Consider the following 14322-nt stretch of genomic DNA (forward strand, 5'->3'; position numbering starts at 1 on the left):
AAACACTGATTGATCGATATTTTGTATGAGGAATATACATTTCGGTAAGTTGTAGCCTACTACTGTATCTTTCAACAGTGTTCGTGTTTATTTACTATTAGCTAGTAGAGATGATCGGTTCACGTGCGCTAGGGATCTGTCACGTAACATTTACAAACGCCAAAACGGTATTTATTGTTTGAATTTCGTAATAAAATTGACAGAATCTGAGAGTTGAGATTCTTTTATATCATAAAGTAACCTGCTCTGTCTAGTCTGTTGGTCTCCGTGTCCTCTTTGCTTCACGATTTTTCTGTGCGTGAGAAAATAGATGTGTGGCGTGAGAGCGTGTGAAAAGTGTCAATTGCATGTGTCTCACGGTGAATGCGTGAGAGTTGGCAGCTCTGTTATTACGACTCTTTGCACTGTCCAACTTCCGACTTTTCGGCTATTTTTTTTGTAGCTGGATATATATCATTTGTTGCGTCTAAATATGAATGAGGATACGGTTATTGATAAATCGAATTGTTTTTGTTGTTCTTATTATAATTTAGGGGGGCTTAGGAACATTTTGGGGTAGCTTCAACCCCCCTAAAATAGGCCTACGACGTCCCTGATTTGTGATAAGCTAAAATATACTTTTACCTAATGAGTTTAACCTCATTTCTATTGAAGTGTGTTTGTCATGTATTTAAAGGGGACCTATTATGCAAAATGAGATGAATAAACTCCACAACAACTAAGTTACATAAATATATCCACTAACCATTCAGAAATGTCCATGTAGCCTACAGTCTAACAGTTGCAGCCTCTTCCTGAGTCTCTCTATCTGTGTCTGACTCCGGTTCAAACATATAAGGCTGCACTCCGCTACTGGATATTATTGACATTTTTCCTGAGAGAAATTCGGCTGTTATGTTGTTCCTGTATCCGAAGCACATGTCGGCCCTCTACCGAACGGAGGCGGAGCAGCAGCTCATTTGCATTTAAAGGGACACACACACAAACGGAGCGCCCCAAAAAGGGGCAACTTTGACAAGCTATAATAAAAAATCAGGGTGGTATTTTGAGCTGAAACTTCACAGACACATTCTGAGGACATCAGACATTTATATTACATCATGTGAAAATGGGCATAATAGGTAACCTTTAAATGTATTCCTGATTGTAATGTTAAATTTAAGTTAGTACATTTGAAATATATTAACCTTAAAGGGGGGGTGAAATGCTCATTTTCACTCAATCTCCTGTTAATCTTGAGTACCTATAGAGTAGTATTGCATCGTTCATATCTCCAAAAAGTCTTTAGTTTTATTATATTTATAAGTGAAAGATAGACTGTACCGAGTCTTTCCGGAAAAAACCGAGCGGCTGGGGGCGGGCCGTGTGGGCGATGTGCTAAAGCTGTGCTAACGCGCCGAGCTAGTAACGTTAACAACACACAGAGACATTTGTTCAACAGTTTTACTCACCGCCTGCGGTTCCAACGCACGACTGCGGACCTTTAGCTGCTATCATTGTGACTGCTCGATCCTTAAGCATTAGACGATCTGCAAATCCGTGTGTAAGAGCTGGGTATGTTTTATTTATTCTGAACACCCTTTTGGCTATTTACGGTAATCAATGCACTTGGTGGTGGGGAGGAAGTAGAGTTTATCAGCTGTTCACCTGCGTGGTTCGAGGAGGGAGAAAGGGGGTGACTGGGAAGTCATATTTTTGTTGACCGCTATCTAAACGCTGTATATCGAATGTCTGAGAAACAATTATGGAATGTTTTAATACACAACCTTGTTTGCTTCTCACGATAATAAAACGACAAAATGCAGTCCTTGGATTTTGTCATCATTGAAGCGCGTCTGGCAAATTAGTTTTCCCTGTTCAGCCTCTCGGTCGACAATTTTTTGTGGCTCTCAGATTGTCGCCCACATTTGTCAACAAAAATCAAGATACACTTGGAACATAAGCCACGCTCATTGAAGGTCGTGATCACTCACGGAGATACGGGATCATCGGCCATTGAGACCACACACACACGGATTCGGCTGAATATCCTGGAGAACGGCGGCCGCGGGAGAGCATCGCACACAAACAGTGGTATGTAACCTGCGTTTTGTTTGGTGTTATGGCTTGTTTGGAAGATAGTTTTGAACGGGTTACTGCCACTTGTTGAGGTTTGGTGTTGCTGATGTTTGGAGCGGGTTGATTGCCGCTGATCGGGTTTGTGTTTGGAGCGATCAGCTGATGTGTGTGCGGTGTTGCTTAGGTGCATTGGTTATTCGTGTCGGCATTTAATTGTTGTGGCTACTGGCTTGATTGTTGCTTTACGTTGGATTCATACTGCGATGTTCAGTTGCATCTGTTTGTGCACAAAATGAGTGGATCAAGGGCTGGTTCAACTAAATCTAATATGGAAAAAAGAAAAATCACTCTGACTGAAAAGGCTCTGGCAAACAGGATTGAGTCAATTCAGAAACAGCGTAAAAAGGAAATAAGCAACTTAAAGAGACAGATACCGTCTCTCAAAGAGCTCATGAGAGATGATCAAAATGCTTCACAAGTTAAAGCACAGTTTGATGTTCTGCTGCAATTGTATGAAAATGCCACTGCATTGCACAACTCTTTGATGCCTTTAATCCCTTCTGAGGAACAGGAGAGACAAAATGCATGGTTCAAAAGCATCACTGAATACAGCCAAGGGTTTATTAAGGATGCCAAAGAATGGATCTCAGAAACCTACAGGCCTCGTTCAGAGCTAACTCATAATTTGGAGTGTGATCAGGAAGTTCTGTTTGGGGATGAAATTATGATTCATGAGAATGTAAAAATGGGACAACGGCATCCATCTTCTCAACATGATGACCAGGATGACATATTGCCATGTGACAGCATATCAAACCTAAGCAGTGGAAAACAAGGTTCAAAATCGAATGTTTCCACTACTTCATCTGCACGTCTTAGAGCAGAGGCTGAAATGGCCGCTCTACTTGCCCGTCAAGGTTTGCTGAAGGAAAAACATTCTCTTGAGGAACAGGAAGAGAAATTAAGACAGCAAAAGGAACAACTTCAGCTTAAAGCCGATATAGCTGCATCAGTGGCTAAATTGAATGTTTTGAGGACCTCTGGATCTGGTGTGCGGAGTGTGGTTTCTCAATCTAATGGAATGGAGTCATATTTTGAGAAAAAGGGGAAAACGGTTGAAGCTCTTAACACTGATGCAGAGACTTTTGTTCCACAGCTTGGAAAGGATAAAAAGGGAAAACCAGCAATGGGAAACGCTGATTTACAGCTTGGAAGGCCAAAACAGAAAATGGCTGACAATACCATCTATCTCCAGCAGGGGCCTTCAGAGCTTATGAGACAGAGCACAGTTCCAAATACTACAGCGCCTCCAGTGTTTAATCATAGAGATGTTCATACACCATTTTCCACGAACATCAACAGTGACCAGAACAACATGTTGTCTATAATGAAAAAACAGAATGAGATAACATCAATGTTAGTACATCAGCAATGTCTTTTATCGCTGCCTAAAAGAAATATCCAAATATTTGATGGCGACCCTCTACAGTACCATGCTTTCATGAGGTCTTTTGAACAAGTAATTGAGCAAAAGTCTGATAATGCTGAAGACAGCCTGCATTTTCTTGAACAGTACACCAGGGGGCAACCACAACAACTTGTCAGGAGCTGTCAACATTTGATTGACGGCTCAGGCTATGCAAAGGCAAAGACTTTACTGCATGAACACTTTGGAAATGAGCACATGATAGCATCTGCCTATTTGGATAAGGTCTCTTCATGGCCAGTGATTAAGCCAGAAGATGGCAAGGCTTTACATGCATACAGTCTTTTCTTGCGTGGATGTTGCAATGCCATGGAAGAGGTTCATAGTCTTTGTGAACTGAATACACCTGCCATTATGATCACTGTGATTAAAAGATTACCTTACAAACTGAGAGACAAGTGGCGTACAGTGTCATGTAACATCCAGGAAACGCATTGCCGGAGAGTTATGTTTGCTGACATTGTGACTTTTCTGGAGCGTCAAGTGAAGATCATGACAGATCCTGTGTTTGGAAATCTACAGGACGTACCAGTATCGGTGGCAAATAAGGAAGGCAGCAGGACAAAATCACTTCGCTCAGGGGCTAAAGGAAGTATCTTTGCCACTGCTGCTACTACAGTTGAAAGGACACTAACAGAACATAAGGTTAAAGATGGACATTCACCTGAAAGGACATGCCTGTACTGTAAGGGTGGACACATGTTGGGGTTTTGTACTCTGCTGGAGAAGAAAGCTCAAAGTGAGAAAATCGATTTCCTGAAAAAGTTGGGAGTTTGTTTTGGCTGTTTGTGTATTGGTCACATAAGTAAGGAGTGCAGGAAACGTCTCTCTTGTAAAACATGTGGCTTGAGGCACCCTAGTATGCTTCACATCCACCACAAGGATAAAGCAGCTCATGCAGAGAAAGGTAAGAGCAACTCAGAGAGTGCAGTGGGCAGTTCTTTGGTTGCAGTCCAAACCAGTGGTCTTACTGGGGCCGGTGAACAAGATTTTAAGCTTGCCATTGTACCAGTAAAAGTTAAATCAAAGAGTGGGCAAAGGACCGTGGAGACCTATGCCTTTTTGGACCAGGGAAGTTCAGCATCTTTCTGCACAATGGGTTTGATGGATAGATTAAATCTCTCTGGGAGAAAAACTAAGATTCTGCTGCGCACTATGGGCCAAGAGAGAATTGTGGACAGTTGTATTGTGTCGGACTTGGAAGTGGCTGGATTGGACAGTGGCTGGTACTTCTCACAACCTAGGATGCCGGTGAATAGGAGTAACATCCCACGACAGGACGATTTGGCTAAATGGCCTCATTTGAAACATGTGTACTTGCCTGAGATAGATACAGACGTGGAGCTTCTGATAGGAATGAATGTACCCCGGGCGTTGGAACCACTTGAAATCATCCGTAGTGTGGACGAAGGGCCATATGCCATCAAGACAATGCTTGGTTGGACGGTAAATGGACCCCTGGGTGGAGAATGTTGTGATGGACCTGATGTGTATCAGTCCGCATTTACCATCAACAGAATTTCGGCTGTAACACTTGATGAACTCTGGAAGCAACAGTTTAAGACAGACTTTCCAGAATGCAGTCAGGAAGAACAGCTAGGACTTTCAAGGGATGACTGCAGGTTCTTAGAAATGGCTAACAATACTGTGAAATTGGTTAATGGTCATTACAATATTGCTTTACCTCTGAAGGACAGGAAGATAAGCATGCCTAACAACCGTAAAATTGCAGAACAACGCACCCTTAACCTGAAGAGAAGGTTTATCAGAGATTCATCACTCCATAAGGACTACACTGCTTTCATGAATAACCTTATATCCAGTGGCTATGCTGAGATTGTGCCAACCACAGATCTGGAACGCAGCGACGGAAAAGTTTGGTATATTCCCCACCATGGGGTATACCATCCAAAGAAAGAAAAAATCAGAGTTGTCTTTGATTGTGCAGCATCATTTCAAGGCGCATCACTCAACACGCAACTCCTGAATGGCCCTGATTTGACTAGTACGTTGATTGGAGTCCTGACCAGGTTCAGGAAAGAGCCTATTGTTTTGATGTCTGATATTGAGGCGATGTTTCATCAGGTTCAAGTTCCAGGGGAGGATGCCGACCTGTTGAGATTTCTTTGGTGGTCCAGTGGAGATTTCAGTCAGTGTTTGGCTGAGTACAGGATGGTTGTCCATTTGTTTGGGGCAACTTCTTCTCCAAGCTGCGCTAACTTTGCTCTACGGAGGTGCGCAGAAGACAATGAAGAGTTCTTCAGCCAGCAAGTGATTGATACCATAATGAACAGTTTCTATGTGGATGACTGCCTTGCTTCTGTAGCCTCAGAACAGGAAGCTATATCCCTTTATAAAGGCCTTAAAGCCATCTGTGCCAAGGGTGGCTTTCATCTAACAAAATGGATAAGCAACAGTCGCAGTGTGTTGGCCTCAATACCTGAGGAGGAGAGAGCAAAGGAAGTTAAAGACCTGGATCTGGACCATGACTCACTACCTATTGAGAGAGCACTGGGTGTGCGCTGGTGCGTCCAGTCTGACACCTTTAAGTTCAGCATAACTATTCAGGAGAGACCATTGACTCGCAGAGGCATCCTGTCAACTGTCAGCTCTTTCTATGACCCTCTGGGGATCCTAGCTCCTGTGGTTTTTACAGCTAAAAGAATTCTTCAAGATCTGTGTCGAAGCCGGCTAGGATGGGATGACGTCATACCAGTAGCAGTTGCCCAGGAATGGATGGACTGGTTGAAAGAGCTTCATCAGTTGGAAGGCTTCAGCATCAGACGATGTTTAAAACCTCTGAACTTTGGAAATGCAGCCACTGCTCAGTTGCACCATTTTGCCGACGCAAGTGAGGAAGGATACGGTGTTGTCACCTATCTACTGCTGCGTAATGAACATTCGCAGATACACAGTGCCTTCATAATGGGAAAATCCAGGGTGGCACCTTTGAAGCCTGTTACTATCCCACGTATGGAGTTGATAGCTGCTGTTGTAGCAGCTCGTATGGACAAACTGTGGAGAAAGGAGCTAAGATTGCAGCTTCAAGACTCTGTTTTCTGGACAGACAGTACCTCTGTATTAAAATACATTAAGAATGAAACTTCAAGATTTCGAATCTTTGTGGCAAACAGAGTCTCCGAGATTCTCAAGGTTTCTGATGCATCTCAATGGAGATTTGTGAACACTGCACACAATCCCGCAGATCTTGCCTCCAGAGGTGCGAGGGCGGAACCATTCCTAAACAACGAAACTTGGATTTCTGGTCCCTCATTTCTCTTGCAATCAGAGGAAGACTGGCCTGTTAACCCAGATGAATTGCAAGAGCTTCCACCTGGAGATCCTGAGGTCAAGGTATCAGCTGCAATTGAAGTTTCCGCAATAAGGGAGGAGAATGATGCCATAACTTGTTTGATCAATCGCACCTCATCTTGGACACGTCTGACAAGAGTAATGGGTTGGGTCCTGAGATTCAAGGTTTTGCTTCTGAACCTCAGGAAGATGAAAGAGACCACTGTATGTCTTACTCGGCCAGTGTCAAATGCAACTCAACAGAGAGATGCTCTCACCAAGGACATGTGTGATTTCAAGAATAAGTTCTGCGGTGGTTATCTCTCATTGGGAGAGATCCGAGAAGCTGAAATTGGAATAATTATGTTTTGTCAGAGAAGAAGGTTCTCAGAAGAATTTTCCTGTCTCCAGAAGGGAGAAGGTGTAAAAAGAAACAGCCATGTATACAAGCTCAATCCAATATTGGAAGATGGTGTGTTAAGAGTTGGAGGACGGCTGAGTAAGGCTGCTATGCCTGAAGAGTCGAAACATCCTGCCATATTAGCTAAAGACCTTCATATCTCTGACCTCATTCTACAACATATTCATCAAGAGGTTGGCCATGGAGGTAGAAACCATATGTTGTCAAGACTACGCCAGAGATACTGGATCACTGGTGTTAGTGGTTCCATAAGGAGGATCTTGGCGAGATGTGTGGTGTGTCGGCGGCTACATGGAGCTGCAGGTCAACAGCAAATGGCAGACTTGCCTGAAGACAGAGTTTCTTCGGAAGAACCTCCTTTCAGTCACGTTGGAGTCGACTACTTTGGTCCGTTTGAGGTCAAGCGTGGTAGGAGTCTTGTAAAAAGATATGGAGTTATCTTCACGTGTTTGGCGATAAGAGCAGTACACATTGAAGTTGCCTCGTCGCTGGACACAGATTCTTGCATTAATGCAATACGACGCTTCATTGCGAGAAGAGGACAGGTTAAGGAGTTGCGGTCAGACAACGGCACCAACTTTGTCGGAGCAGAGCGTGAGTTGAGACGAGCCATTGAAGGATGGAACTTGGAACAGATCAATGATGCACTCTCGTTAAAGGGAATAAAATGGACCTTCAACCCTCCCACTGGGTCACATCATGGAGGAGCATGGGAGAGGTTGATTCGGTCTGTCAGAAAGGTCCTTAATTCAACTTTAAGGACACAAAGTCTGGACGAGGAATCACTCTGCACAGTGCTCTGTGAAGTGGAATCAATTCTCAACAGTAGACCCATTACCAAGGAATCGACAGATCCCAACGATTTGGAAGCATTAACTCCGAACCACCTTCTGCTTCTTAAAACTAAACCTTGTTTACCTCTTGGACTATTTCAGAAAGAGGACATGTATGCACGACGAAGATGGAAGCAAGTCCAATACATGGCTGATTTGTTTTGGAAAAGGTGGACTAAGGAGTATTTACCACAACTGCAGGAACGACAAAAATGGACAAAGATCAAGCGGAATTTCATTCCTGGAGACATCATACTCATAGTGGATGATTCTGCGCCCCGCAACTCATGGATTGTTGGAAAGATAACTGAAGTGGTACCAGACAGAAGAGGACTCGTGAGACAAGTCTGGATTAAGACCCAAACCAGCCGTATATGCCGGCCTGTGACCAAGATCTGCCTTCTTCAGGAGTCAGCTGAATCCTGATTGCTGTACTTGGATAACATGACTTTTGACTGAATTGACTGGGCTATTTTTTGACTTTTTTTTTGAGAGAAAACAGAAGATTGGCTCACATTTAAATGATGGACTATAAATAATTTTGTTCTTTCCCCTGCATGTGTAATGTTTGTGTAATTATTACTGTGTATTAACTGTAATAATTAGGGGCCGGAATGTAAGAGCTGGGTATGTTTTATTTATTCTGAACACCCTTTTGGCTATTTACGGTAATCAATGCACTTGGTGGTGGGGAGGAAGTAGAGTTTATCAGCTGTTCACCTGCGTGGTTCGAGGAGGGAGAAAGGGGGTGACTGGGAAGTCATATTTTTGTTGACCGCTATCTAAACGCTGTATATCGAATGTCTGAGAAACAATTATGGAATGTTTTAATACACAACCTTGTTTGCTTCTCACGATAATAAAACGACAAAATGCAGTCCTTGGATTTTGTCATCATTGAAGCGCGTCTGGCAAATTAGTTTTCCCTGTTCAGCCTCTCGGTCGACAATTTTTTGTGGCTCTCAGATTGTCGCCCACACCGTGATCTGGGCTTTGTTTATAAAACAATCATCGTCGAAATGCAGGGAAACAGTCTTGCTCAACTCGTTTTTGCCCCGGAAAAACAAACTGCATCCACTATTCCCTTAACGCTGGGTTCTTTGGGAATCTGTGCAGGTTTGTCTTGCCCTGGCAACCAAAAACCCACTTCTTTGGTGACACTGACTTCCCTAAAGCCGAGCAGAGCGCTTAGATGAGGTACTGCTTTCGCTCTCTTGCTCTGGTGTACGAGTGCGCGCGCGCCCGCGATCTTACCGGAGAAGTGCCCTTAGGACCCGTATAAGGAAATTCCGTTACATCTGACGTCACACATGCCCATACTCGAAAAAAACTTTCCGAAACTTGTGACAAACCGGAAGGAGCATTTTTGGCACAGAAATACTCCTTCAAACGTACAATTTAATTTTTGAAACTTTGTCCATGTTTAGCATGGGAATCCAACTCTTTAACAGTGTAAAAAACTCAGTATGCATGAAATAGCATTTCACCCCCCCCCCCCCCTTTAATATCAAATAACACACTACAGTTATTGGTAGTTGAATTATAATAAATGATTTACATGTGCTTTAGTAAGTCAACACATCAAAATAACTGCACTTCTTTAAATATGACAAAATATTAGGTTACACTTTTATAAAGTGTCCCTGTTACAGTGTGATTATACATTTAGTACTGAGTAAGATTAATTAACTACATGTACTTAGGGTTAGGTTTAGGTTAGGGTTAGTTGCATGTAATTATGCATGATTTATAGTTATTACTATAGTAACTACATGTAACGTGTAACAAGGACACTGAAAGATAAAGTGTTACCAAACATTATTAAAACAATGATTTGAAATGTACTTTAGAGTCAGTTTTCATTAATATTAATATTATCTGCTCGTAGTTTTTTTTTTTATGATATTTTAAGATTTGCAAAACACTATAGCCTAAGTCAGGGATGGGCAACTTCGGTCCTGGAGGGCACTGTCCTACAGAGTTTAGCTTCAACCCTAATCAAACACACCTGAACAAGCTAATCAAGGTCCTCAGGATTACTAGAAAATTACAGGCAGGTGATTTTTTCAGGGTTGGAGCTAAAATCTGTAGGACAGTGGCCCTCCAGGACCGAAGTTGCCCATCCCTGGCCTAAGTGAACATTCAATGCAATTATGCACACTTCTTTTTAACAAGGGTTTTTCTTTTCACCTTTGTCCACCAACCCGAAGACTAATCTCTCCTTTCTCTCTCAGTTTGTGGGGTGAACTGTCATAAAGCATGTCATGGACGTCTGACGATTGAATGCCGTAAAAGAACGAAGAGCATCAGTCATGAAACACCACCGTCATTACAGTCCAGATCCTACAGCTTTCCTCTGTCCAGTAATGCTCAATCAAACCTGCAGAACACAGGTAAACATATTCTCTCACACACACACTGCACATAATTGCTGAACTTAGATATAGAAGCTTAAATCTTAAAGCTTAAAGATAATTGCGACTTTTTATCTCACAATTCTGAAAAAATTTCTTGCCATCTTGCATTTTTGCTTTTATTTCTTGCAATTCCGAGTTTATAACTCTGTCAGAATTGTGAGAAATTAACTTGTAATTGTGAGATAAAAAGTTGCAATTACTTTTTATTTATTTATTCTGTGGCGGAAGCTTTCAGGTGTTTAACAAACTCTCTCTGTCTATTTCTGTTTATTCTTTGGTCTTCAGTCATCACAGAAGAGGATGTTGAGGCAGCTGAACAGGGTGTATTTGACTGTCACCTTTAAAGTGGTAAACCAAAATTCTGCTTGACTAATCACTACATAAAAAAAAATTCAGGAAAAAAAGACAACAACTATTATGCTGAATATAAAACATTACACATATTTTATTGTTAACTCAATATTGTTCCCTGTCTGAACTACAGATTTTCGTGCTGGGGCAAATTTCTTCCAGTCACACCCAATGTTGAAGAAAAAAGAGCTGATCAGAGTCAGGAAAATTATCAAATTTTGGGATCGACTGTGTTCACTGTCACAGCCTGACACATCATGAGACATGCTGCTATCTGCTGGACTGAAGCTGCAACTGCTGACCAGATCAGTCACCTCTTCCTTTTAAAGTCTGAATGTAATTTCAAACATATCTCAAAATCTCAAGCATATTTGTAGGATGTATCATTATGGTGTATATTTTACCCAGGCTCCTGAAAAAAAGAAAGAAAAACAATAAAACAAATAGATGAAAGAGAATGAGGAAATTTATCATCAACTTAATGAACAGTAAGTTCTTTCAGTTACCATGTTCTGAGTTACAGAAATTTACATTTTGAAATGGACATTCACTGAAGTAATGAGATCTTCTAACATCACCAAAGCAGTTCTGGCTGAATTTTCAATTTCAGTATCTGGTATGTGTGTTTATGTGCACCTGAAATATAGTTGATATTATGCAACCAGTAATGTTCTTTAAATCTTTGAATTTCTTAAATTAAAACGGGCGGGGAAAATCCCAATTAATTTATCTTGAGAGAGTTAACTGCAATAAAAGTTAGTCATAGATATTCCAGCTGTAATTGGTGCATCAAAATCTTCGTCATCCAAGTTGTGCAAGTTGTAAGTTGTCATAGAAAAAAAAAAAAAAAATATATATATATATATATAAAAGGCTCTCCTTTCATACCATAAATATCGTGCACGAACAAGATTTTGAACAGAAACCAATTCATTATTGGTGAGCTATTCACCCCTTAAAAGTTTTTTCTTTACTTAGTGTGTCAATTGTATTTTTTCTTCATCTGGGGAAGGAATATGCTGGTAAAAAAGATAAAATCTTTGGGTCACATGTTAAGAGCCTTTTCCCTCTGCATATCTGAGCATTAAACATTAATAAATAATTTGAATTCATCCAAAGGGTTAAACGTAATCACTTATGATCATTTGGATGTAACATGGCATGCTGAATGGTTAAAGATCTTAATGAGGAAATACATTAAGGTATTTTTGCTGTTCAATCTGATGAAATAAAATATATATTTTTTAAATTTAATTATATTTCGATTTTAAGTAGTTCTTGTGGTAAAAACCCCTTTTTAAAAAAAAAAAAAAAGTTCTGGCTCTGTTGCTGGAAGATGCCAAAAGCATAGTCTGTTTCACAACACTATAGGTCAATATCTCACATTTGAGAATATCCTTGTTCTTTCTCTCTAGCAGTTGCTGTTAAGACGAGATTTCCAAAATTCTTGCAATGATCTGAGAAACTGTCAATATTAGTCTGGGAAATCTGATTCTTATGTGATGTGACATTAGGCATGTAACTTATGTATTGTATGCATATTAACTATGTTCTTTTCAAATATCCTTGTTGAATGTTTTGTTTTTATATGTACAGAAAGATCTGAGAATGCATTTTACATTTAAGTAAATTTGTCATGTTGCACACTGAAATATTATTTGTTCTGTAATACAAAAGATGAATTTTCCTTGGTGATAATTGAATGTATTTTTCTCATGCAACTACCTTTTAATGTACCGGTCTGTAGGAATTTTTCAGTGACATAATAAATATTGCTATATCAAAATATCTATGAGTGACAAAACTGCATGAGCCTCTCTTCTTTTCTATTGCAACCAGAGTATGTAGTTATAAAAAATTATTTACAAACTTCTTAACACAATTAAGGATTTTCTTAAGTTATAGCGCCCCCTAGTTTTGGAAATTGATTAAGTTAACTCTCATGTCATTACAGATGGCTACAAAACTTGTATGACTTTTTCCTGCAGAACACAAAGAAAATATTCTGAAAAAGGGTTCGGTGTTTTTTCTTATGTTATAGGTTTTTTTGGGGGGGGGGGGTTATCACAACATTCTTCAAAATATAATCTTTTGACAACCAGATTTTCATTTCTACCAGAAAGACTTGGGAGATAAAATGATATAACAAAAGCATATATTTATTGCATATATTGAATTGTTTGCGTCAGCATCTGCGATCTCAGATGTGTAAGTAACCAATCTTTTATACTGCAAGTAATAGCACATGATTGGTTAGATGTGAAGGTAATAAGTGACGTAATGATTGAGACTTCCTGGCAGAACTTACGCTAAAGTTTTCATTTTTTGGGTGACTTGTCCTTTTAAATTAGTAATGTCTTGAAAATGTCCATATTTGAGCAACACAAGAACTATTTTTGTCATGAGGTTAAAGTATAAAATTTCACTGCACTGCAGCAGCACAAACATTGCTCTTACCTTTTTTTGAGACTCCAAATATGGTTGTGCGATTATGATTAATGCCAAAGAAGATTTTGATATCATCTACATTCAACTTTTCAACTTTGTCTCCATTAGCTGTTGTGTAGTTTGATTGGTTAAAGTGCCCCTTATGATTCTTCGAATATTCCCTTTTTATGCATTGTAATATACCTTTTAGGACATTGAGCGAATTGCCATCCCACAATGTTATAGCAGCCCCCAGCTGGATTCTGAAGCCTGCATAAGAGACATTAAGATATTTTGTGATGCTTCAGATCATGCATATGGGTCAGTTGCATATATCAGAACACAAAATACTGAAGGCCAAGTGGAGGTTGCATTCAATGCAGCAAGATCTAGAGTGTCACCTAAATGCAGTTGTCTACCAAGATATGTACAGCACTCACATGGGCCCAGTTGGCAAGGCTTCTAGAAAGAGAACTTACCCTGGGCATTCGGCAGCAGACCTATGGAGTGATTTTAAAAGTGTGGGCATGAGAGTTGCCAAAATTCAAGAGCTGATGTCTCCTCAAGCAAGGCGGTATGTAAAGTCTGAAGACAACCCTGCAGATGGCATCACTCATGGTAAACCACTCTGGCAGCTCTCTCAGCCTACTTGATGGAACTGAGGACTAGGGCTGTCAAAATTGCTCAAAAATTACGTTCGAATATTCCCTCTAAAAAACACACGAATATTCGAACTATTCGAACATCTGGTTGCGCATTTTGTCAATGACGCGCATTACGTCAATAACAGGACAAATTAATACAAAGAGACACAACTACTAGTTTATTTAAGTTTAAACATATTTGACAATGTATTACCTACACAAAAACAAGTAAATCACCTAATGGCCAAGACCGCAGACCTCACTCTCGCTCGCTCGCACTCGCAGGCACTCTCTCTCTCTCTCTCTCCCTCACGCTCATGCTGCGTTCACACCAAACGCGAATAGAGCGTCTGGCGCGAGTGATTTCAATGTTAAGTCAATGTCAAGACGCGTT

General features: G+C 40.6%; 1 protein-coding gene across 1 annotated transcript in view; it reads left to right on the top strand.

The window, feature by feature from the left end:
- Positions 1-12668, top strand: part of LOC307155068 (RAS guanyl-releasing protein 2) — a 44124-nt gene extending 31456 nt beyond the window's left edge. Inside the window, exons 15-17 of the mRNA XM_079865411.1 lie at positions 10324-10482; positions 10792-10854; positions 10991-12668. Of these exons, the coding sequence (XP_079721537.1) occupies positions 10324-10482; positions 10792-10850 (218 nt within the window). The 3' untranslated portion in view covers positions 10851-10854; positions 10991-12668. The remainder of the gene's footprint in view (positions 1-10323; positions 10483-10791; positions 10855-10990) is intronic.
- The last annotated feature ends 1654 nt before the right edge of the window (positions 12669-14322 follow it).

Source organism: Squalius cephalus (assembly GCF_949319135.1).
Source record: "Squalius cephalus genome assembly, chromosome: 3".
Lineage (NCBI taxonomy): Eukaryota > Metazoa > Chordata > Actinopteri > Cypriniformes > Leuciscidae > Squalius > Squalius cephalus.